Source organism: Seriola aureovittata, chromosome 21 (genome assembly GCF_021018895.1).
Source record: "Seriola aureovittata isolate HTS-2021-v1 ecotype China chromosome 21, ASM2101889v1, whole genome shotgun sequence".
Lineage (NCBI taxonomy): Eukaryota > Metazoa > Chordata > Actinopteri > Carangiformes > Carangidae > Seriola > Seriola aureovittata.
In genome coordinates this window covers 9,174,581-9,196,433 of record NC_079384.1, presented here as the reverse complement: position 1 = coordinate 9,196,433, position 21,853 = coordinate 9,174,581, and the positions used below count along the sequence as shown (strand labels likewise).

Below are 21,853 nucleotides of genomic sequence, written 5' to 3'. Positions count from 1 at the left end.
GGTAATTATTGCCAGTGAATGAGCGAATAGGAGCTCAGTGTCCTCCTCAAGGACAGCACACAGCAGTATCGAGCACCACTTGTATTTCATCTTTTGAGTATAGCTTGTGTTGAAAAGGCTTTTTACCATTACAGTCCTCAAAGTTCTTTCTCAAAAATGTAAGATTATCTACTTATTTACTAATAGGAAAAAACAAATTAATAGGACAGTGGTAAATAGAGAAATTAATACCTTTAAATCCTCTAAGACTGTGCACAATAATGTATGCAGATGCTAAATAAATAAATATACAAATAGATAATACAAATCCCTTGATTAAGTGTTGCTCAGTCGTCCACTTGCATTATATTGATATGGTTTCATATCACCCAGTAATGCTCACCTCCACCACTCTCTTTCTCTCTCCCACCTCAGACTCTGCAGGGACCACTAATGCCTGCAGTTCCAACAATGGTGGCTGCCCACACCTCTGTCTGCCCAAACCAGACAATCAAAAGACCTGTGCCTGCACATCAGGATTTTTCCCCTCTCAAGATGGCTCCCGCTGTGAACAGTATGAATCCTTCGCCATCGTTACCACCCAAAAGCACATCCGTGGCTTCCACATAAACAGCGCAGACCACTCTGAGGCCATGGTGCCTGTTGGAGGATGTATGTTGGCTTCATATTCTTCAGCCTTTTCTGTTAATTGCTGGCTATACGTACCAAATTATCAGTTACTACAAGTAGCATTATTTCTCTTTTGCAGCTTCCTACTCCATTAAGGGCAAGCTGGACCTCCATATTGAATCTGGCTTTATCTACTGGACTGACAACGCCACCACCACCTCGTACAGGGGCATCTTCCAGGCAAAAACTGATGGAGGGAGTTATAGGACTGTCGTTAACTCAGGCGTTGGAAGAGGAGGCATCCAGGGCCTCGCTGTAGACTGGGTTGCAGGTATGAAGCCGCTCAACCATCCAACCATCCCTTCAGCTGTGTATCTATCTCTGCTTGCATTGACATTACCATTCTCTTCTTTTCCATTTCTCCTTTCACTTCTTCAGGTAACTTATACTTCAGCAATGCCTTTGAAAGCGAGACCTTCCTGGAGGTGCTGGCCATCAACACCACCTACAGAATGATTCTCTTCAAGTCCTCCCAGGACCAGCCCCGTGACGTGGCTGTCAGCCCCAAGCTTCGCTACCTCTTCTGGACTGACGGTGGCCAAACGCCCAAGATTGAGCGAGCTCTGCTGGATGGCACCAACCGCACAGTGTTGGCATCAGAGAGCCTGGCATCACCTCGTGGCCTAACTGTTGATTACACTAATGACTTCCTCTACTGGACAGATGATGCTCTTGATATGATCTCCCGCATGGCCGTAGATGGCACACAGAGGCAGATTGTCAGGTATGGGAGCCGATACCCATCTCCGACAGGAATGGCTATATTTGGGAACTACATGCTGTGGGTGGACAAAAGGCTTGGGAAGCTCTTCCAGGCCAGTAAAGACCCAGCCAATACCGACCAGCCAGAGGTAAGATTTAAATTATCTTAAAAAAGAATTAGCCGTATTCCTTAGAAATAACTAAATGATTTGGATAACAATAAATATTATATCGACAGATTATTTTCTCATTTAATCAATTCACTGTTTGGCCTACTCTGTTACAAAATCCTACAATCCATGGTAATGACATGACATGACTTGTTTTGTCTGACCAAAACCCAAAGATACTCAATTTACAATTAAATGAAAACGTTTGGTCTTGCAATAGCAGTTAACAATGAGAAATAACTAATTTAATATGGTTAAAAAATAACATGATGGATGGTTGTTGGTGCATTTGCATTTGCATTTGCTTGTGTGAACCACTGACCAATGAACTGCAGTGAGCACCAATAATGATCGGTCAATACTTCTTTTGACAGCAGTACGACTCAGTTCAGGACATTTTGTAATCTTGCTATTATATTCTATGCTTATGCCACCAATAACAAAATCATTATTTACAATGTCGCCAGGTCATTCGGGACAGTCTCGATGGGCTGATGGACGTCACCGTCTTTGATTCTCACGTCCAGCCATCATCTGCCAACCAGGTGGGCTTCAACCCATGTCAAGAAGACAACGGACGCTGCCAGCAGCTCTGTTTCGCCATTCCAGGCCAGGATAAACCTAAATGTGGTTGTGCACATGGGTCACTCCTTAGTAACGGAGTAACATGCGGTTACGGGCAAGATGAGTATCTAGTTTTCACCACAGACTATACGCTGAATAGCCTGAGGTTAGACCCTGCGGATCACAGCACTCCCTATCCAACGGTGAACTTGGGCTACAACCTGATGGCGTTGGATTATGACTTCAAGGAGAGGCGAATTTTCTTTGCGCAGTATATGGGGATCGGTCGAAGCAGGATTGGGTACATCACTACAACATCCATCACCAGCCCACCTGTCATCATAGCAGCAAGTGAGTTGAGCATTGCTGTTTTATTTCTGGCTATATTGTTTGTCCTCACTCTCCTCTCTCACCCAGTCTGTTTCATTTTCCTTCATGATCTGCCTTCTTGATTTTGTCTCTTATTATTTCAATATCCTCTCCTCTTTGTTATACCGCACAGATTTGGATGATCCAGAGGGATTGGCGTATGATTGGGTCAACAAGCGTCTCTACTTCACTGACTACTATAGGCGTAACGTCCAGTCCATTGGGGTGAATGGGATGAATCGCTCCATCATCGCGCATGCAAACCGCCCAAGAGGCATCATTGTCGACCCCTGCTATGGGTAAAAGGGACTGACCTTCATTTCACTATCAAATATCTCCAGATTGGAGATGTTTTTGAGGTAGCTGTACCTTTCCTCACTTCTCTCTCTCTTTTCTCTCCGCCTAGTTACCTCTACTGGACTGACTGGGGCAGCCCAGCTAAGATTGAAAGGGCCACACTTGGTGGAAACTTCCGGACCGCTATCATCAACAGCAGCCTGACAACACCCAACGGCCTGTCTCTGGATTACGAGGAAAGGATGCTCTACTGGGCTGATGCCTCATTGTATGTTAAGTCTTTTATATATAATGTTTTGTAGCAGATCCCGTACTGCTCAGATTGTTTTGACAACTTCTTTCCGCCCTCCCTTCTTCGCTCAGAGACAAGATCGAGCGGGCTACTCTGACTGGTACGAACCGACAAGTGATTGTGCAGGGTGTCCTGTACCCGTACGCCTTGACTGTCTTCAAGCAGGACATTTTCTGGACTGACTGGACCGAGAGAGCCGTCTTTAGGGCAGGAAAGGATGATGGCTCTGGTTTTGCGGTGCTGACTCAGGACTTGCAGTACCGACCAAATGACATCCACGTTTATGCTGCATCCAAGCAGGAGAGCTGCTCCAGCTCCTGTCAGCAGTTCAACGGAGGCTGCAGTCATATCTGTGTTTCTGGTAAGTGAAAACGTGGGTGGCAGTGAATTGCTCACTAAGACTAAATAATATAAAGAGACATACAGCGCTACTAAATAAAAAGACAACCCCTCCCTCCCTTTAATCTTTCCTGTAGGTCCAACGGGCCCAGAGTGCCAGTGTCCTCATCAGGGAAAGTGGTACCTGGCAAACAACGGCAAAGACTGTATCCAAGACACAGGGAAACGCTGTCAGCCAGAGCAGTTCACCTGTCTCAACGGTAACTGCATCTCAGCACGCTGGAAGTGTGACGGCTACGATGACTGCCATGACAACTCAGACGAGCTGGAGAGAGTGTGTGGTAAGAAATGAAACTTTGAGCCCTGTATCGTTGCCATTTTGAGCGGACAGATGAAAGTAATTTAAAAATGTTGCACATAGAAAGTGATTTATGCATTTTTAAACTCCTCTATCACATAAAGATGGGTATACAATGTCAACTTTGGAAGGGGACACACACTCTGTTGTTGGCTTTAACCTCTGCTGCTTGGATGTAATCTTATTCAACAGTACATAAAGAGAGTCTGTCATTTACTCCTCCACAGCCTTCCACACCTGCTCAGCTATGGACTTCACCTGTGATAACGGGCGCTGCGTGCTGCTCAGCTACACCTGTGACTACACAGACGACTGTGGTGACAACAGTGATGAACGGGGCTGCCCCTTCCCCACCTGTAACCCCGCCACTGAGTTCAGCTGCGCCAGCGGACGCTGCATCAGCGCAGCCTTTGTCTGCGACGGCCACAACGACTGCAGAGACAACGCCACCTCTGACGAGATTAACTGCCGTGAGTAATGATCAGGCTGATTGATCATTAACTGATGAATTGATTATGGTGGAGGATGAGATATTTACTCTATACATGTTGCAACAGCAAGATTGGAATAAAGGTTTTTAAGTCCTTCTGATTTAACTCTCGATACAGTGGTTCCTCTGCATGAGTGACCATCTCCTCTTCCTCAGTAACTACAGTTCTCATCAGCTGATAGTTGAATATTACAGTTGTGCTAGGCACCTTCCAGATGTGACCCTGTGTTGCTAAACAAGAGGCATGTATCTAGAGTCAGAGAACTGTCACTGACCCTGTGTCTATGATCTTGTGTCCTCCTTGGCCCTCTCCAGCCGACAGGACGTGTCCTGCTGGCCAGGTGAAGTGTGACAGCACCAACATCTGCATCTACCCTGAAAGTCTGTGTGATGGCTACAACAACTGCGGAGACAACAGCGATGAGAATCCTCTCTTCTGCGGTAAGTTGAACACTCAGCATTTCTCTCTGCTGAGTGAGAGAGAGAGAACGAGAGACTTCCTGGTAAGACGTTTATGTGATACTAGCTGAGTCTCAAGCTATGAAATTGTATTTGTGTGTTACTCTACTACAGCGGATCACACCTGTTCTCCGAACCAGTTCCGCTGCGATGGAGGGAAGTGTATCCCTCAGTCTTGGGTGTGTGACTCCATCAGAGACTGCAGTGATGGGACAGATGAACCTCCCTCCTGTGGTGAGTTCTCTGCAGTTTCATTTGATATTTCAGGTACAAGTTACATTCAGAGAGCAGATTCACTGTCTTTGCAGCTTTGTTTGAGGACTCATCTGCTGATTGAAGGACATTTTGACTTTCTTGTCACTATTCATATATGGGCAGTATGATTTTTTTGTATGTGAAGCCATCGCATTGGAGAACATCTTTAAGTAAAATTTTGTCCTTTTTATTTTTTACTTTACTCACAGTCAAACCAGTCAAGTACAGAAAGTATTAAGCAGTGCTAAGTATTTAATAGCAGCTATGTAACAATATCTATTCTGATATTTACTGCTCAGTATTTCATGAACAGACAATAATCGTCTTAAGCTAAATATATTCAGTTGTATGTTTTACTGTAAGTTAAATGTAGCAATCAGGAGTCTGATGACATGTCTGTTTATTAACATCAGTGGTCTATGATTAGCATAAATCACTCAGTGACTCTTGAAAAGGATTTCTCTTTGTCTGTTCCTGTGCAGAGGATCAGATCAAGACATGCAGCCCCAGCCAGTTCACTTGTACCAATGGGAACTGCATCCCCCAGTCAATGGTGTGTGATGGCAACAATGACTGCTGGGACAACAGTGACGAGGCTCCTGAACTACAGTGTGGTGAGATAGCACTGAGACATGTGTTTATTTAGTGTGATGTGGTAGAGGCTAGAAAATCGTGTGTGCTTTTGAAATCTTTATGGCTTCATGTGTAATTTTGTATATGTTTATGTTATACTGTATATAGACCCCATTGACCCTTCTCATCCTCTCTCTGTCCCCTGTAGGACAACGCACCTGCAGTTCCAACCAGTTCACCTGCCCAACCTGGCACCCCGGCCACCCACGCTGTATACCCTCAAGCTTTGTGTGTGATGGGGAGAAAGATTGCGCCAATGCGGCCGATGAGCTCCAGAACTGCCCCAATCGGACCTGCCATATGAACGAGTTTGCCTGTTCCAATGGACTTTGCATCCTTCTCCCCTATCAGTAAGTAGAAATGATGTGTGAGTGAATAAAGTTATAATTAAAACACATTTCTTCCCCAGTCCGGACACTCATTCTCTTGTCACTGAATGATGAACTCCTCCTCTCCAGCTGTGACCGTGTGAACGACTGCGGGGACGGCAGTGATGAATTGGGCTGTACCTACGACACATGCCGCACCAGCCAGTTCACCTGCGGTAACGGAGCCTGCATCTCCGCCTCCTTCACCTGCGATGGGGAGAGCGACTGTATGGACGGCTCAGATGAGGCGGAGAGCTTGTGCACCACGCCCCAGCCCACCTGTGCTCCCCAGCAGTATATGTGCAAGTCAGGCGAGTGCATCGACAGCAACAAGGTGTGCAACGGACAGAAGGACTGCCAAGACAACAGCGACGAAAAAGGCTGTGGTGAGAGACACGCACGGATGTAGCATTGTTTATTGATGTAAATTATTATGAGTCCAGTGGAAGAGCAGCATATCTCTCACAAGTTTTTATTGTTTTAATTAAGTGGAGACAAACTAAAGCTTTCTTTCCAAACCAGCAGAGATTTTGAGAAGATTATTCACTATCCTTAAATTTATCTCTAACATATTGTTGTTGGATATTGGAATTTCAATTAATAGCACAAATATCAAAGTTCTAAAAAGTGTTAGAATATATGAATATACACATTTACCCCACATTTTTATGGTACTTAATGGCACCAGCTAATTATTATTTTCATGAATTATTTTTTTTTTTAAGATAATTTTTTAATATAATTTTAACTTAACATTTAATAGTTAATTGTTTATTTGCTAAAATATCATACAATTGAGAAAAATGTCCAACATTTTTAAATGTTTTGTTTTGTTTCACAACAGTTCAAAACCCAAAGATATTCAGTCCATTATACAGTGACAAAAAGTAGAGATGAGTAACTTCGTCTTCTTTCTTTCCTCGATATGTTAGGAATAAATGAGTGCCGCAACCCTTCGGTCCACAAGTGTGCCCAGATCTGCACCGACACCCTCACCGGTTACTACTGCTCCTGCAACCCGGGCTACCGACTCATGCCAGATGGCAAAGCCTGTGAGGACCTCAACGAGTGTCTCAGCACACCGGCCGTCTGCAGCCAGATCTGTGAGAACTCTGTCGGCTCCTACCACTGCAAATGTGCCCCAGGGTACATCCGCGAAGCAGACGGACGCACCTGTCGTCAGAACAGTGGCATTGCCCCATACGTGTTGTATAGTAATCGCTACTACATCCGCAATTTGACCACTGACGGGTCACAGTTGAGTATAGTCCTGCAGGGACTATCCAATGTGGTGGCGTTAGATTTTGATCACTATGAGAGGAGGCTTTATTGGTTGGATGCCGGAGCAGGAAAGATCGAGAGGATGCGTTTTGACGGGACTGACAGGGAGACGCTGGTGGATGATGACGTCAGAGGAGCTGAAGGCCTGGCACTGGACTGGGTGGGCAGGTGTGTGAAGTGGGAGAAACTTCAATCATTAAAGATGTTCTTGTTTATAAATAATATATCATTTAACTTTAATACTGAGAATATTGCATCTTTAAGAAATATCAAACCTTTTGTAAACACTGTTGTTTATAGTAATGATCACCAGAACAAGGCTGCAGAGATGTTAATGGAAACTCCTTGTGTCCTCTGCAGGAAGTTGTACTGGGTGGATGGTTATTATGGCTCAGTTCATGTGATGGAGCTGGATGGGCGCTACCAGAAGAAGCTACTGTCAGGGGACTTCACAGATGGAAATACAACTTATATGATCAGTCGACCTCATGCTGTAGCCGTCAACCCTAAATATGGGTACTAACACGCACGCACGCACATACACAGAAGCTCTTGTGGTTTGTCTTTACACCAAATATAGCTGCCACAGTTTGTTTGTTCGACATTTTTCCCTTCTGTCCCTTGTCTCCTTTGACTCCTCCTTTTTTCCCCAGATGGCTGTACTGGACTGACTGGGGTGACGCAGCATATATTGGCAGAGTTGGCATGGACGGAAGCAATGTCAGTGCCATTATCACAACCAAGCTGGAGTGGCCTAATGCTCTGACCATAGACTACACCACCAACAAGATCTTCTTTGCTGATTCCCACCTTAACTTCTTAGAGTGAGTTAAGAGATTCAGACATGAGTCCATATTAAATATAAATGCTTCAACAAGGCTCTGAATTCCTGAAGCCGACATTTCTCTGGATAAGAGTACAAGTGAAATGCCTACAGTATGTACTGACTCTTCACTGTATCAACCCCCAGCTTTGCAGATATGGACGGCCAGAACCGACACCGGGCCATTGCTGGTACTCTTCCTCATGTCTTTGCTGTTTCCCTGTTCGAGGACTGGGTTTACTGGACTGACTGGAACACACACACTGTGGAGAAGGCCCACAAGTACACTGGCGAGCAGCGCACAGTCATGGGGAACAACACACATCGGCCCTATGACATTCGCGTCTACCACCCCTACAGGCAGCCTCGAAGTATGTAAATTAGAGCTGTATGTGTTTATATTCCAATGATCACAATATACCACAGCTCAAAATTCACCACTATGTTATTTTATAATGATCTTATTTCCCAGGTGACAACCCCTGCTCCTCCCACCACCTGACCTGCAGTCATCTGTGTCTGATCGCACCTGGTGGGCAGCAAGCTTCCTGCCAGTGTCCAGATCACTTCATCGGCCTCTCTGTGGGCTTTAAGGTCCAGTGTGTCGCTGACTGCTCCAGTACACAGTTCCGCTGTGGGGACAATGAGAAGTCAGTTTGATATAAAATCATTTGTGTTCCCTTTCACAGTCTTCTCAATTCTCAGTGGTACTGTTTTTAAGCTGAATCTTCCTTATAATACTTAAACTGTATCTGTTAAATATTATATATATACACAAAAATAATACTGCATACAGAAATTGCAGTCCAGATGCTTTTTCCTGAGCCAGAAAAAGGAATAATATTAAAGGCGAATGGTTGTGAAACAATTTTAAGATGCAATGAAATAAAATTATTTAAAAAAAAACCTATTGCAGATGAATTTTACATTTATTTTATGTAAGCTAATCAGCTTTTGCTAACAAGCTTTTGTTGTTTTTAGGTGTGTTCCCATATGGTGGAAGTGTGACGGCCAGTCAGATTGCGGCGATGGCTCAGATGAACCTCAGACCTGCCCTCCCCGTTACTGCCCCGCCGGGCAGTTCCAGTGTCAAGACGGTAACTGTACCTACCCCGGCTTCCTCTGCGACGGCGACTCGGACTGCCCCGACAGCTCAGACGAGGATGCCGCTCTCTGCAGTATGATAATTAACTTTTCTCTTTTTTTTTTTTTTTTTTTTTGCTTTAGCGTACAAAAATAAAAGATTTAAATGATTCACTTGGACATTAAAATGCATTGGCAAACTACAGAATAAGTTGTTCCAATTCTTTTGTGGCAATTTTTGGTCTGGCCAGATTGTTTTTTTGGAAATACTACAGTTACTGGTTAAAAATTCAGGCAATTGCCAGGCTTAATCTCAGGAGAGGCCCTCACACTTAAAATAAAATGTTCAGTTTTCAAACTCTAGTCAAGCGGCAGTCTGTCCCTGCAGGTGACCACCGATGCCAGGAAAACCAGTTCCAGTGCAAAGACAAGAAGTGCGTCCCTGTGTCCTGGCACTGCGATGGAGTAAATGACTGTTCAGACGGCAGTGACGAGGACCCAGAGACCTGTGCCCAGAGAACCTGTCGACCGGGACAGTTCGAGTGTGCCAATGGGCGCTGCCTGCCATCGAGCTACGTGTGTGACGCACAGGACGACTGTGGAGATGGATCTGATGAACCTTATGAAACCTGCAGTAAGTGGGATATTAGGAGATGGCAATTTGGGAACATTATACAGTTCATTATTTAGGCTGATGATTCAACATGAGCCCGGAGAGAGGTTTGATGTCTTCAGGGCTGTGGCGGGAATTGAACCTGTCACACTGCAGATCACAGGACAATGTTTCTGGTTTCTCTTTGACTTGTGTCCATAATAAGGATAAAAAAGGAAGGCACTGCTGTAATTGATGAAAGCAGCGCACTATGGAGGAACAGAGTTTAATCAAACATAGATTTATCTGTTTTTCAATCTTCTGTAATCAGTGTAGACCGAATTAATAAATGATGTTGGATTGCACATACTGATTTTTCTAAATTTATGTGGCATAAACGATCAATCTCACCATTCTCACCTCTTCCCTCGTGTCCGTCTGTCTCCTCTTCTGTCCAGTGGGTCCGGACTACAAGTGCGACGCTGACACTGAATTCTCCTGCAAGACAAACTACCGCTGCGTTCCTCAGTGGGCCCGCTGCGACGGCACCAACGACTGCATCGACAACAGCGATGAGGAAGGCTGCGGTCAGTGCTTATGTGTCGGCAGACATGTTGTTATGTGAAGGCAAGGCTGCAGCAAAGACTGCACCAGTTGAGTCCATGTCAGATGTAGTCCGGGTCGGGGGCCGACATTTCTTCAGTATGAACAGAGATGTAGATTTTTTCTGCAGGAGCTTTGTACTGTGTTGCAGTTTTTGAAAGAGAAACTGGAGATTTGCTAAGAATGTAGATAAATACATTTGTACCATTTATATTATAGACTTGTTGTGTCTTGTGAGATTTGGTTTCAAAACCAAATAGGTGTAAGATGTCGACCAGCACGAGTAAGCACTACAACACTACATCTAAGCAAACAGATAAGGATGTAGCATGTAGTGGAAGAGGACACTGGTAACCCTAACTTTTTTTTTCTAAATTTATTTTTTGGGCTTTTTGTGCCTTTATTGATAGAGCAGTGGAGAGAGACAGGAAATGTGGAGGCAGAGAGAGGGGGAATGACATGCAGCAAAGGGCTTGTCCGATGCGGGACTCGAGCCGGGGGCCAACTGCAGCGAGGGGGCGGATGCTCAACCAACTGAGCTATACGACACCCCAACCCTACTTTTTTTTAATGGAAATGTATCTTGTTTTTTCGGATATTATTAGTGAGAATTAGTGGGACTGACTGTGGTAATATTTTAAGAGTTAGAGAGTATAAAAAAAGCATTAAGTGAATCAGTGATTCAGTTCATTGTTTTGTTTCAGTGTGTTTTAAATCTTAAATACCAGCATGCAGTCACAGCACGCTTGCCCATTGAACACCTGTTGAATTAACCTTTAAATCCTTCTCTTTCTGACCTTGTCCCTCTAACAGAGGCGGTGACCTGTGACCCTCTGGGAGATTTCCGATGTGACAACCACCGCTGTGTTCCCATCCGCTGGCAGTGTGATGGCACCAACGACTGCGGTGACGGCTCAGATGAGAGGAACTGCCGTGAGTTACAAAATTGGATTGGTTTAATCAGGTTTGCCTTGTAAAAACTTGTGGAAACAACTTCATCTATGTCATGTTTCTTAATGCTAATCTAACCTTACTGTTTATGCAGTTTTACTCATACTATGCACTGTGTCCTGAAAAGACCCCAGACTGTAGGTTTAAATCATCTTAAAGAACTGTGTCTTTTTATAGTCTGAGTGTGTGTGGTGTGTAAACAGTAACACCTCAGTCTGATCTCATACTGAAGATATATCTGTCTCTGTGATGGTCGTTATGGTCTATAGAGCCCAGGCCTTGCTCTGAAAGTGAGTATCGATGTGACAACACACAGTGCATCCCTGGAAACTGGGTGTGTGACCATGACAACGACTGCGGGGACAACTCAGATGAACGAGATTGTGGTGAGCGTGCCGCTGCACACAAACTCACTCCCTCGAAATGTTCTCTGTCATAAACCAAACATACTCATGCAAACGTCCTGGCTCTCTTCCAGAGTTGCAGACGTGTCGTCCAGGTTTGTTCCAATGTGACTCGGGTCACTGTATCCCCGCTGCCCTGCAGTGTGACGGCCGGCCTGATTGTCAGGACCTGTCAGATGAGACCAGCTGTCGTAAGTAAACAACATGAAAACAAATGGCAAACTGCCCTGCCCCTGCAGTGTTTTAGTGCACTCCTATGTTGATTTTGTGTGTGTCTGCATGTCCTGAGTTTTTAATTATTAAAGGGTAAAGTAACTTAATCACAAAACAGTCTAAAAATGCAACTATAGAAGCTAGACGCAGGTTTTAAACTGTTTAACCCAGTCATCTTATTTAGATGCCAACCTGGAATTGAACAACACCAAAAATATCCATTACAACTGTCCTTTAAGCTGTAAAATTGTATTTAACCACACTACACTACAGCGCAATGCAGCAGCTTAAGCACAAAATAGTTCTACAAGATGTCATTTAATGTATGAATGTAATTTAAAACTGATAGTTTTAGTCAAAATCTGTTGTTTCAACTCCCAGAAATGTGGTCTGTATATAACATGGTTAAACAGTTTCAAAACCTCTCTGTTGGTTTGTTTGCCTTAAGCACTCGGAGTGTCACAGCCCATATCACAGCAAAAAGATTTGCGAGTAAAATGTTCCCATAATCAAGAGGAACGATTGGATAGGATCTTATTCAGTAAGTGTCGCACTGGTTTTACTGGTCAGCTCCCAGCTCTGAATGTTTGTACGAGAATCAGAGAGAAGAGGAGGAAAAATTCAGTTCCCGGTTCGTTGTGCAAAATGCTGAAAACAAAGAGAATCCACAGATCTTCTGAAAGTGAAAATATACCAACAGTTGACTTCAATACGTAACCTAATTCTCTCCACCCTGACAGCTACTCGTTACCCAGGAGGCCGATGGTGCCCTCAGAGCCAGTTCCAGTGTGCGAACCGTCTGTGTGTGAGCCAGGGCTGGGTGTGTGATGGCACTGACGACTGCGGTGACCGCTCAGACGAACAGCTCAGTTTATGCTGTGAGTTTGTTTTCTTTCTTTAGTATTTCATCGTCATCATCATTCATCCCTTTAATCACATTACAATTCCAATCCCAGTCCTAACCAATGAACTGACAAATATTTCGCAGATTTTTTTGAAATACAGTGAAATGACCAGCGCGTCTAGACAATAGCAGCTCTGCAAGTGCTTCCCCTCATTAAATCTTGAAGATGTTGACAGAAAACAATTAATAGTAGTCGTTAGTTTTTAATATTTTATCTCCTTTTGATTTTGGTACCAACGCAGATTTGTGTTTGTTTGACCAGTGAACATCACCTGTGAGATGCCGTCCAGGTTCCGTTGTGCTAACGGCTACTGCATCTACTCTGGCCTGATGTGCAACAAGAAGGACGACTGTGGAGACGGCAGCGACGAGGGAGAAGAACTCTGTACGACGCTAACACACACATTACAATCTGTATAGTTTGATAGAAATATTCCACCTTACGAATTGCCAGTGCAAAATTCACACAATAGGTCGTTTGTGTGTTAACATCCTCGTTTTTCCATCAATCAGCTTCTTAAATCTTTCTGAAGTGCAGAGGGTGTTGACTGAATCACTGAAGCATTCAGATGTTGTCGTTTCAGACGGATCAGAATCAACTTTATTGGACAAATATGTTGACACATACAAGGAATTTGAATCCAGTTATCATTTGTTCTCAGTAAACTTAAAGACAGCGCAGAGGACAATTGCATCGACACTGACATACAGCTAAACAAATCAGATAGTAAGTAAGAAGTTTGAGAAAGGGACTGAATAGAACCATAAACACACAGAAACAAGCAAAATGCAAATATGCACACTGACATAGACATATATATTGTCCATAGAAACATTGCCTCTATAATGCAATACTTTAAGTTCAGTTTCAGGACAATACTGTTGTTGTGTTTTTAATAATAAAAAGGCTCTTTCCCCCTGTTTTAAATGAAGCCATAATCAGATTTGTAACAATATCAGGTTCAGCAAATGCACCACTAATCATCAGTTTCTGGGCTCACCGAGGATTAGTCCCAACAACACTAATGCCTCCTGAACCTTCCTCTCTCAGGCCACTGAAATGGGAAATTCCAAAATGAGATCCGTTTCTGCACAGGACACAAAAGCCTGAAACATACAAGGGATAAGGAAAATGGTCTGTTTTATGTCATTGTTACGCAATCAGCTTAAACATCAATCAGAGAAAATTATTTTGAGAGGAGATTAAATAGTTAGGTTCAGAGCGGAGGTGGACATTGGCTTGCTCATTCAATTCCACAGAGGACTCAGTGAAGATACAGGGGAAGATGTGGAGAAGTCTTCAGTTCAATTAGTAATTTAGTGGATATTACACAGTATATTGTCATGTTAGTTTATATGTATGTGCCTGAATTTGAGTACTTGACCATGTAAGAAAATTCCTGTATGTAAACATATGTCAGTCCACATGTATGTGTGCATGTGTGTATGTGTATGATTGTGGGTGTTTAATCTGGTAGGCAGTCAATTCACAGTCTTTTATTTGTGTGTTGTTGTTGTTGTTTGACAGTTAGTTAGTGAAGACCGACACTGTGGAGAAAGCTCTGAAATCAGTGGAGGCGGACATGTTTCCACAGAGGGGGTGTATACCCACTCAACCGTCCCTGCATACTTGTGCTGATGACTCGTTCTGATTGTGTCTTTCTCAGGCCGCGAGCCCACGCTGCCGCCCTGCACACTGGAAGAGTTTAAATGCACCAACGGACACTGTGTGGCTCTGCCATACGTATGTGACCACAATGACAACTGTGGGGACCGCACTGACGAGTTAGGCTGCAGTGAGTAGCGCGACAGAACACTAATTCACCCTCTGGCCATGTCCTTTGTTCAACATCAGTTATTAAATATTGAAAATACATCCTTGTGGATGACAAACATGACAGTTTTCCCCTAATGAGTCAAAATTACAGATAACTTCATCTTCAACATTTTTAAGCAGGGATTAAAGATGTTTTTGTTCAGTAATTCAATGTTTATGCAGATAATAGCAAATATAAACCTGATCAGATCAAATCTCCAGACTGCAGCAGCATGTTAAAAACAAACAAACAAAAAAGATTTCATAATTATGACATTACGTAGTGCATAAGTGCGATAATGTGAGCATGTGGTCTTGTAAGGAAGCGTGTTCAACTCACCAAAGAAAAAGAAATTGGAGACTTTAATTCTTATTTCGACTTCCATATGGTGTAATTATGACCATCCATCCTTCCATTTTCCCCTGCTTATCTGGAGCCCAATTATGACTCGGTGTCTCATAATTATGAGTCAAGATCTTGTAATTATGAAGTATGGATCTCGCAATTATGACGAATCTCCCACTTTGAGATAATTTTCTCATAATGATAATGGATGGATATGAATGTCATAATTGTGGGATCTCGTAATAAGGAGATCCATACCACAGAATTACAAGATATTTTCTCATAATTTATCTATAATGCATTTTGGGTTTAATTCCATTCTGTCATAGTTTTTGAGGGGTGCACTTCAGGTCGACAGAAATATCTTGTTGGTTGGTTTATTTATGGTCTATTTATTTATTTAACAGGTAATTGGATTATGGTCAGTAACTGAATTATTCTGCCCATGTAAACATGTGTAAGTAGGTCTGAAATTGCTAGAAGCTGTTTGAAATGTGTCAGCGAGCGCGCTCTGTGTTGTCCGGCTCCAGATTTTGGCCACGATCGCAACTGTGAGGAGAAGCTGTGCGAGCACGAGTGCACCAACCTGAACGGCACCGGCTTCATCTGCTCCTGCCGACCTGGATACATAGTGGACCCAGACAGCACCTACACCTGCCTAGGTACATACACACACACACACACACACACAAACACACACACCCTTAGGGCTTTTGAGAGTGCTCCTCCTTTTCTTTCACTCACACACACACATACGACTGTACATGGATGAACACATGATCAGCATTTCTCTAAAAACATCACTATTGCAGTTGAGGACCTGGTGGGTAAAACCATCAAACCATGCCCATCAAATCTGCAGAGCAGGGAAACATGACCTTACCCACACTTTTCCCTTTCAGACATCAATGAGTGTGAAGTGTACGCCACCTGTCCTCAGGTCTGTAAGAACACCAAGGGCAGCTACGACTGTGAGTGCGCCCCCGGATACAGGAAAGTGGGCGACGGCAAAATGTGCGAGGCCGTGGGTGAGAACAATCTTTCACCTAAGTAGACCTAGGTAGATGGCTCAGTGAAATAGAGTTTTTGACCTCATTTGGAGGAAGTGCGAGCAACAAACTTCTGTCTGTGACTCATTAATAATCTGCTGGTGAATCTAGTTAGCATACCGAAAATAAATACCAAAATACCGAAAGAAAAATGAAGATGCAGGTGTACATGGTCTTACTACTCTCAAAAAAAAAAAAATCTCGCTGTAGTTAGAAGAAATGCAGCAAAATGCCAAATATGGGTGAAGTGTAAATACGCATGTCTCCCTCAGGAGCGACTCCCCTTCTGCTTCTGCCGGAGAACATTCGTATCCGGAGGTTCAACCTGCAGACAGAGGCCTACCATGACTTCCTCCAAGAAGAGGAGCATATCATGGCTCTGGATTATGACTGGGACCACAACAATACTGGATTCAGTAAGACACACACAGATTAATACAAGATACTGCAGAGAAAGACAAAAGAAAGACAACTGGTGACAAATCTTACATCTTGTTTGATGATGTCCCTGCGCTTACTCAGGTATGGTGTACTTCACTGTGGCCGGTAAAGACTCTCTGCCAGGTGCCATTAAGAGAGCATTCATACCTTCAGTGGATGATGGCAGTAACAACATAGGTGCCGCTGTTGACCTTGACATCAAGTACATCACCAGACCAGACGGCATCGCTGTGGACTGGGTGGGCAGGTGCGTTTTCACTGACCTTACTGAAGTACCTTCACTGTTCTGGTGCTTGAGTTTAATCATAGTTTATCAGTGACAATATTTTTTTTTCATTCACGTGAATGTAATGCCAATTAAAACATATAATCAAATATATAAAAGGACCACATTATAAGTAAAGGGGTAAAGCACTTGTAGTGAGTACTATACTACCATACTGTCTTTTACAAATACAGCTTCTTCACAGAGAGTTTGCATGTGTTGCAGCATATAATGTGAGTATTCCTTCTCATTTTAGAAACCTTTACTGGGCAGACTCCAGGGTGAAGAGGTTAGAGGTGGCCATGTTGGATGGACGCTACAGGAAGCACCTAGTCAAGACTGAGCTAGGTCACCCATCTGCTGTGGCCGTCAACCCACGACTGGGGTAAGACAGTCAGGGCTACAACACCTGACTTCAAGGAACTGTTTTACAGATTGCAGTAATTTAGGGCGTTAATTGATTTTGAGGCAGTTTATTTAGTTTTTGTCACTTTGTGTTGCTCAATTCTTACATCTTCAAATTACACACCTAGTTCAATTTGTTGGAAATCATTTCCCTTGAAACATTTATCATTTTTTCTGAAGTGAAAATGGTGACATATGGTGGACATTTTTATATTTTTCTCTACCTGTGTAAATTATCTGTTAGCAGAGTTCAATTATAAACCACAGCAGAAATAATGGAGCATTTAGCTGCAACACTGCTGTATGGAAAACGTTAAAAGAAGGGCCTACTGTATAACTCATCACATCTCAGAGACCAGTGCTCTAATATGTGCTGTGTCTCTGCAGGATGTTGTACTGGGCAGACCGCGGGGAAACAGCCAAGATTGAGTGTTCTTGGCTGGATGGTCAGGAGAGGAAAGTCCTTGTGGCAGACGGCCTGGGTTGGCCCACTGGCCTGTCAATCGACTTCACCAACGGTGACAGAATCTACTGGTCCGACTCCAAGGAAAGCCGCATCGAGTCCGTTCTGCCTTCAGGAGAGGAACGTAGAACTGCCGTCTACATAGGTGAGGATTAGGAAGGACGGTCATCAAAGAAGCCTGAGATGAGATGAGAAATTATTTGGGAAAAAATATGTTCATGTGTGACCTCAGATACCAACGTGTTTGAACTGTGGATTGGTAACGTAGAATCTTGAAATGGGATTTTGTTAATCTGGCAGTAAACCAGACTTTTTGTTGCACCTTGTGTAGATGTGAGAAACCCCTTCAGTGTGAGTGTGTTCGAGGACCATGTTTACTGGAGCACTCAGGAGAAAGGCGAGGTGTTCAAGCAGGACAAGTTTGGCCGCGGAGCCAAGACCAAGCTGCTGACTGCTGGGCCCTGGCTGACCCAGGTCTCTATGTACCAGCAGCAGAGATACAACTCCAGAGCCAGTAAGCTGCTCACTCACCCACAGCACATATTCACGCAAACTGCTCTGTATTCATCTTGTGGAGTAATGCATATAGGGTGTCACCCTAATCCTTTTTGCATTTTTGCATTCATCACTGGATTATTGCTTTTGATTTTGAAAATGTAACTGCAGGAAGCCAACCATGATCCCCAGTCTTTTCAGATTACCATTTTAAATTTTAAACTTTAAAACCTAACAGTGAAATATGTCAGTACGTCATGCTCTTTACGTTGTTGAAATGGAAGAATTGAACAACTTTTCTTGTCTCTGCAGTGAAGAATCCATGTAAGGGAACCTGCAGCCACCTGTGTTTGCTGCGACCGGGAGGTTACACCTGCGCCTGCCCTGAGGGCACCAGCTTCGTCTCTGGCAGTAACACTGAATGTGATGCTGGTAAAAAGAAAACACCTTTTTCCTCAGAAACTCAAATAAAAACATGGGGCATCCTGTATTGAAATTTCAGAAATGAATCTATGATCTTAATTGCAACAATATTAAATAACTTGCTTGATCCAGATCCAGAAATGTCTAGTAAAGAGGTTAGACAATATTAATTCAATGCAAAATACCAGACGAATAATAACTACATTGCATTAATCATGGTGGACACAAGGGAGAAAAATAGTGGAAAGAAGGAGCCAGAGAGTCAAAAATCTATCAATATTCTTCTAAACTTATATCCCAATCTTCAACCCAATGATTAGAATATATCTGCTACAGGACATGAAAAATCATTCTCTAAGTTAAAATAATTGTTCATCTTAAATATTTCAGGGTTTGATCCACCGCCTACCATGCCACCACCGTGTCAGTGTCAAAATGGAGGCACCTGCTACTTTGATGACAACAAGGCTCTCTGCAAGTAAGTTTTATATTTATTTATTTATTGAGTCTTTACAACCAGAAATTGAAAATGAACTAGAAAACATCACAAAGACAGAAACCTCCGGGGCAATCATAACAAATTTATTTTCAAAAAATGATACACAGACAAATGCATCAGTTCAGTTAACAAGTGAGAGCGTTTTTTTGAAATGTAACAACTCTAATGTTTGTGTTTTGGTTCACAGATGTCCTCCAGAATGGAAAGGAGATTACTGCCAGACAAACATATTCGACGTGGTCGCCTCCTCAAGTATATTTGATTTTATAGCCAGAAATACTAAATTATATTATAAAAACGTATTATTAATAAGCTGCCTTTCGCCCCTCCTCTGTCCATGTCTCTCCCTCTCAGTTGGAATAGCCATCGGGGTGACAGTGCTGATTGTGGTTCTGCTAGTCGCCCTGGTCTATGCTGCCAGGAAGAAGTCTAACCTGCTGGAGACACTACGGAATAACCTGCCCTCCATGCCCAGTATGCCCAGTATGCCCAGTATGCAATCAGTACCCACCCTGGCAAGCTTAAGGTGAGATGGAGCCAGAAAAGAAAACATACAATAGATGGTTACTGCTGTCAGAAATGTAATATCTGAATGACATGTTCACAGTTTTTTTGAAGTAGTACTATCTACTACTACAAAATAAGACTAAATGCAAATAAAATTATTGCTGAAATATGTTTTCCTGTGCAGTTGTCAGGATGTGTTAGTATGTTATTTACAGCAATTTGTTACAGCTAAATGATATACTGCTTGTGTGATGATGGTTCTCAGGAATGGCTTCACTCGAAATGCACCGGAGGCAGAAGCCAGTGAAACAAGAGTGAATTCAGAAGCGGTCAGTAACACAACGACCATTCAAGTCAATCCATTTCCGCTGTTGAGATCTCATATGTTTATTTACTTGCTCTGTGTACTTGTTGTCTGATGCCAGGTTCCCTGTATGTCTGTGTCCATGCTGGACACGGAGGGAGGAAAGAGTTTTGAGAACCCGGCATATGTGGCTGGAGAACAACCCGCCTCCAGCAGCATGGTGACGGCCACCGCTGCTCCTGGTGGAGCAAACAAGGTCAATAAACACAAATGGCTGCTCGCCTGTGGACTGCATTGACTCTGCTCACACTGCACCTTCTTTTGCTTAATGTCTGCATATATTTGACATGCTGCATGGTAACATTTTGCTGCTATATTTTCCAAATTGACGTTGATATATTTAATATAAACTTAACGTAATTTCATCACTACTAAGTAGTTTGTATACGGAAACGTTAAAAACATAATGCAGAAACATGACATTGATCCAATGTAGCACATCACTAAAGCGGAATTTTAAATTTTGACAAATTTGGCTTTGCCCAGTCTTGTGATCCTGTCTTTCCCTCCTCAGGAGAACGTTGATAATCCCATGTATACGGATGAAGTTCAGGTTGTGGATGAGCCCACAACAACTGCAAACAAACCTGCAACTGCCAACAAGGTTGGTTTTACATCCATCATTTAGTTGAAGTTGCTTTTATTCATCTAATAACTCAAGGCTTTTTATTCTAAATTATCAAAGCACGTGGAAGAAAATGCTGAGAATGAAAAATTAATTGGATAATAAAATACTCAAATGCAGCTCTTCAGGTTTTACTGGTATAACCCTTGAGAGTTTTATTTGTTTTGTTCTGTGATGATCATCAACTCCCTTAAACTGTTATGAATCTTTCTTCCCTGTGGCCATTGTAGGAAGCTTTTGAGAACCCAGCATATGGCTCAGAGACAGACGATGTCGACGTCACTCCTGCTCCGAGCGCACAGGTAGCCATGGAGACGCTTGTCAAAATGTTATGCAATGTTTACTGTTCGATATCTGACGACATGAATAATTACCTGGCCTGACTGTTGAAAATGTGCAAGTAAAAGTCTGAAATGAAATATCTAAGTGGACTACTTCTATCAGAGTAGATGTCAAGGCAGTGAAATCTTTGAGTGAGTGGGGCTGTTTCATTTTTGCATGTGTGTTTACATATATATACGGCATGTGCTCAGTTGTTGATGCATTTCATTTCTTCGTTTCCCAGCAGTTTGAACCCATTGGGGAGGACAGCTCTGTGTTCTTCAGAAATCCCACATACACGGTGAGTCCAGAATGACAATAAACGAGTGAATGTGTCGGGGGCGGGCAGGACTCGATGGATTTCACTGTGACATGCTGAGCTGTAAAGATCCTGTACAACATGGAAGTCATGAAGTCTGATTTAAGTATATTTTTACTCAAGTTTAAAAAGTTTTTAGCCACAGTCTTAGAGACAATTCACAACTTTTTTGACATTATGTAGCATGGTTTTGTTCAGGACCAGACATACACTGTCTGTTTATATATATATATATATATATATATATATAATTGTTGAAAATCATTGTGATCTTCCAGCAGGAAAACGCACAAGCCGCTGACTCTGACATTTGATGACACCTCTACACCAGAGATTAGACTGGACCACATTTCAAGAGTGAAACCTCATTATTGAAATAACATCATGGGTCAACAAACTAAAAATTTCAAACAATGACAGACCTTGAACAAATCAACCAAGATAGTTTGTTAAAGAAAAATATATATTTTGTGTCACATACAGACTTAACCTTAATTTAAATGTATCTATTTGTGTAAAAAGAAATCTTAGACATGATTTAATGTAACTAATATGAGACTTTTTCAATAATTGAACCATGTGAATGAAAACTTGTAAATGCTGTGTCTATGATTAATAGTTTGTTTTGTATCTTTTTGTAATTTTTGTAAATTTTGACTGGAACAAAGTTAAATATTGAAACTGCTATTACCATCA

General features: G+C 42.8%; 1 protein-coding gene across 1 annotated transcript in view; it reads left to right on the top strand.

The window, feature by feature from the left end:
- lrp2b (low density lipoprotein receptor-related protein 2b) overlaps window positions 1-21,853 on the top strand; it is a 38,121-nt gene extending 16,268 nt beyond the window's left edge. Inside the window, exons 37-81 of the mRNA XM_056365252.1 lie at window positions 415-651; window positions 749-940; window positions 1,048-1,520; window positions 2,009-2,456; window positions 2,608-2,773; window positions 2,881-3,039; window positions 3,135-3,424; window positions 3,540-3,743; window positions 3,988-4,230; window positions 4,566-4,691; window positions 4,824-4,943; window positions 5,447-5,578; window positions 5,746-5,947; window positions 6,056-6,351; window positions 6,898-7,414; window positions 7,607-7,762; window positions 7,900-8,070; window positions 8,217-8,440; window positions 8,542-8,719; window positions 9,051-9,247; window positions 9,541-9,786; window positions 10,203-10,331; window positions 11,161-11,280; window positions 11,568-11,684; window positions 11,777-11,893; window positions 12,656-12,793; window positions 13,082-13,204; window positions 14,487-14,615; window positions 15,512-15,643; window positions 15,884-16,009; window positions 16,303-16,446; window positions 16,553-16,718; window positions 16,993-17,121; window positions 17,529-17,749; window positions 17,936-18,118; window positions 18,412-18,531; window positions 18,913-19,000; window positions 19,209-19,273; window positions 19,376-19,547; window positions 19,794-19,857; window positions 19,954-20,088; window positions 20,407-20,496; window positions 20,748-20,819; window positions 21,083-21,139; window positions 21,436-21,853. Of these exons, the coding sequence (XP_056221227.1) occupies window positions 415-651; window positions 749-940; window positions 1,048-1,520; window positions 2,009-2,456; window positions 2,608-2,773; window positions 2,881-3,039; window positions 3,135-3,424; window positions 3,540-3,743; window positions 3,988-4,230; window positions 4,566-4,691; window positions 4,824-4,943; window positions 5,447-5,578; window positions 5,746-5,947; window positions 6,056-6,351; window positions 6,898-7,414; window positions 7,607-7,762; window positions 7,900-8,070; window positions 8,217-8,440; window positions 8,542-8,719; window positions 9,051-9,247; window positions 9,541-9,786; window positions 10,203-10,331; window positions 11,161-11,280; window positions 11,568-11,684; window positions 11,777-11,893; window positions 12,656-12,793; window positions 13,082-13,204; window positions 14,487-14,615; window positions 15,512-15,643; window positions 15,884-16,009; window positions 16,303-16,446; window positions 16,553-16,718; window positions 16,993-17,121; window positions 17,529-17,749; window positions 17,936-18,118; window positions 18,412-18,531; window positions 18,913-19,000; window positions 19,209-19,273; window positions 19,376-19,547; window positions 19,794-19,857; window positions 19,954-20,088; window positions 20,407-20,496; window positions 20,748-20,819; window positions 21,083-21,139; window positions 21,436-21,471 (7,850 nt within the window). The 3' untranslated portion in view covers window positions 21,472-21,853. The remainder of the gene's footprint in view (window positions 1-414; window positions 652-748; window positions 941-1,047; window positions 1,521-2,008; window positions 2,457-2,607; window positions 2,774-2,880; window positions 3,040-3,134; window positions 3,425-3,539; window positions 3,744-3,987; window positions 4,231-4,565; window positions 4,692-4,823; window positions 4,944-5,446; window positions 5,579-5,745; window positions 5,948-6,055; window positions 6,352-6,897; window positions 7,415-7,606; window positions 7,763-7,899; window positions 8,071-8,216; window positions 8,441-8,541; window positions 8,720-9,050; window positions 9,248-9,540; window positions 9,787-10,202; window positions 10,332-11,160; window positions 11,281-11,567; window positions 11,685-11,776; window positions 11,894-12,655; window positions 12,794-13,081; window positions 13,205-14,486; window positions 14,616-15,511; window positions 15,644-15,883; window positions 16,010-16,302; window positions 16,447-16,552; window positions 16,719-16,992; window positions 17,122-17,528; window positions 17,750-17,935; window positions 18,119-18,411; window positions 18,532-18,912; window positions 19,001-19,208; window positions 19,274-19,375; window positions 19,548-19,793; window positions 19,858-19,953; window positions 20,089-20,406; window positions 20,497-20,747; window positions 20,820-21,082; window positions 21,140-21,435) is intronic.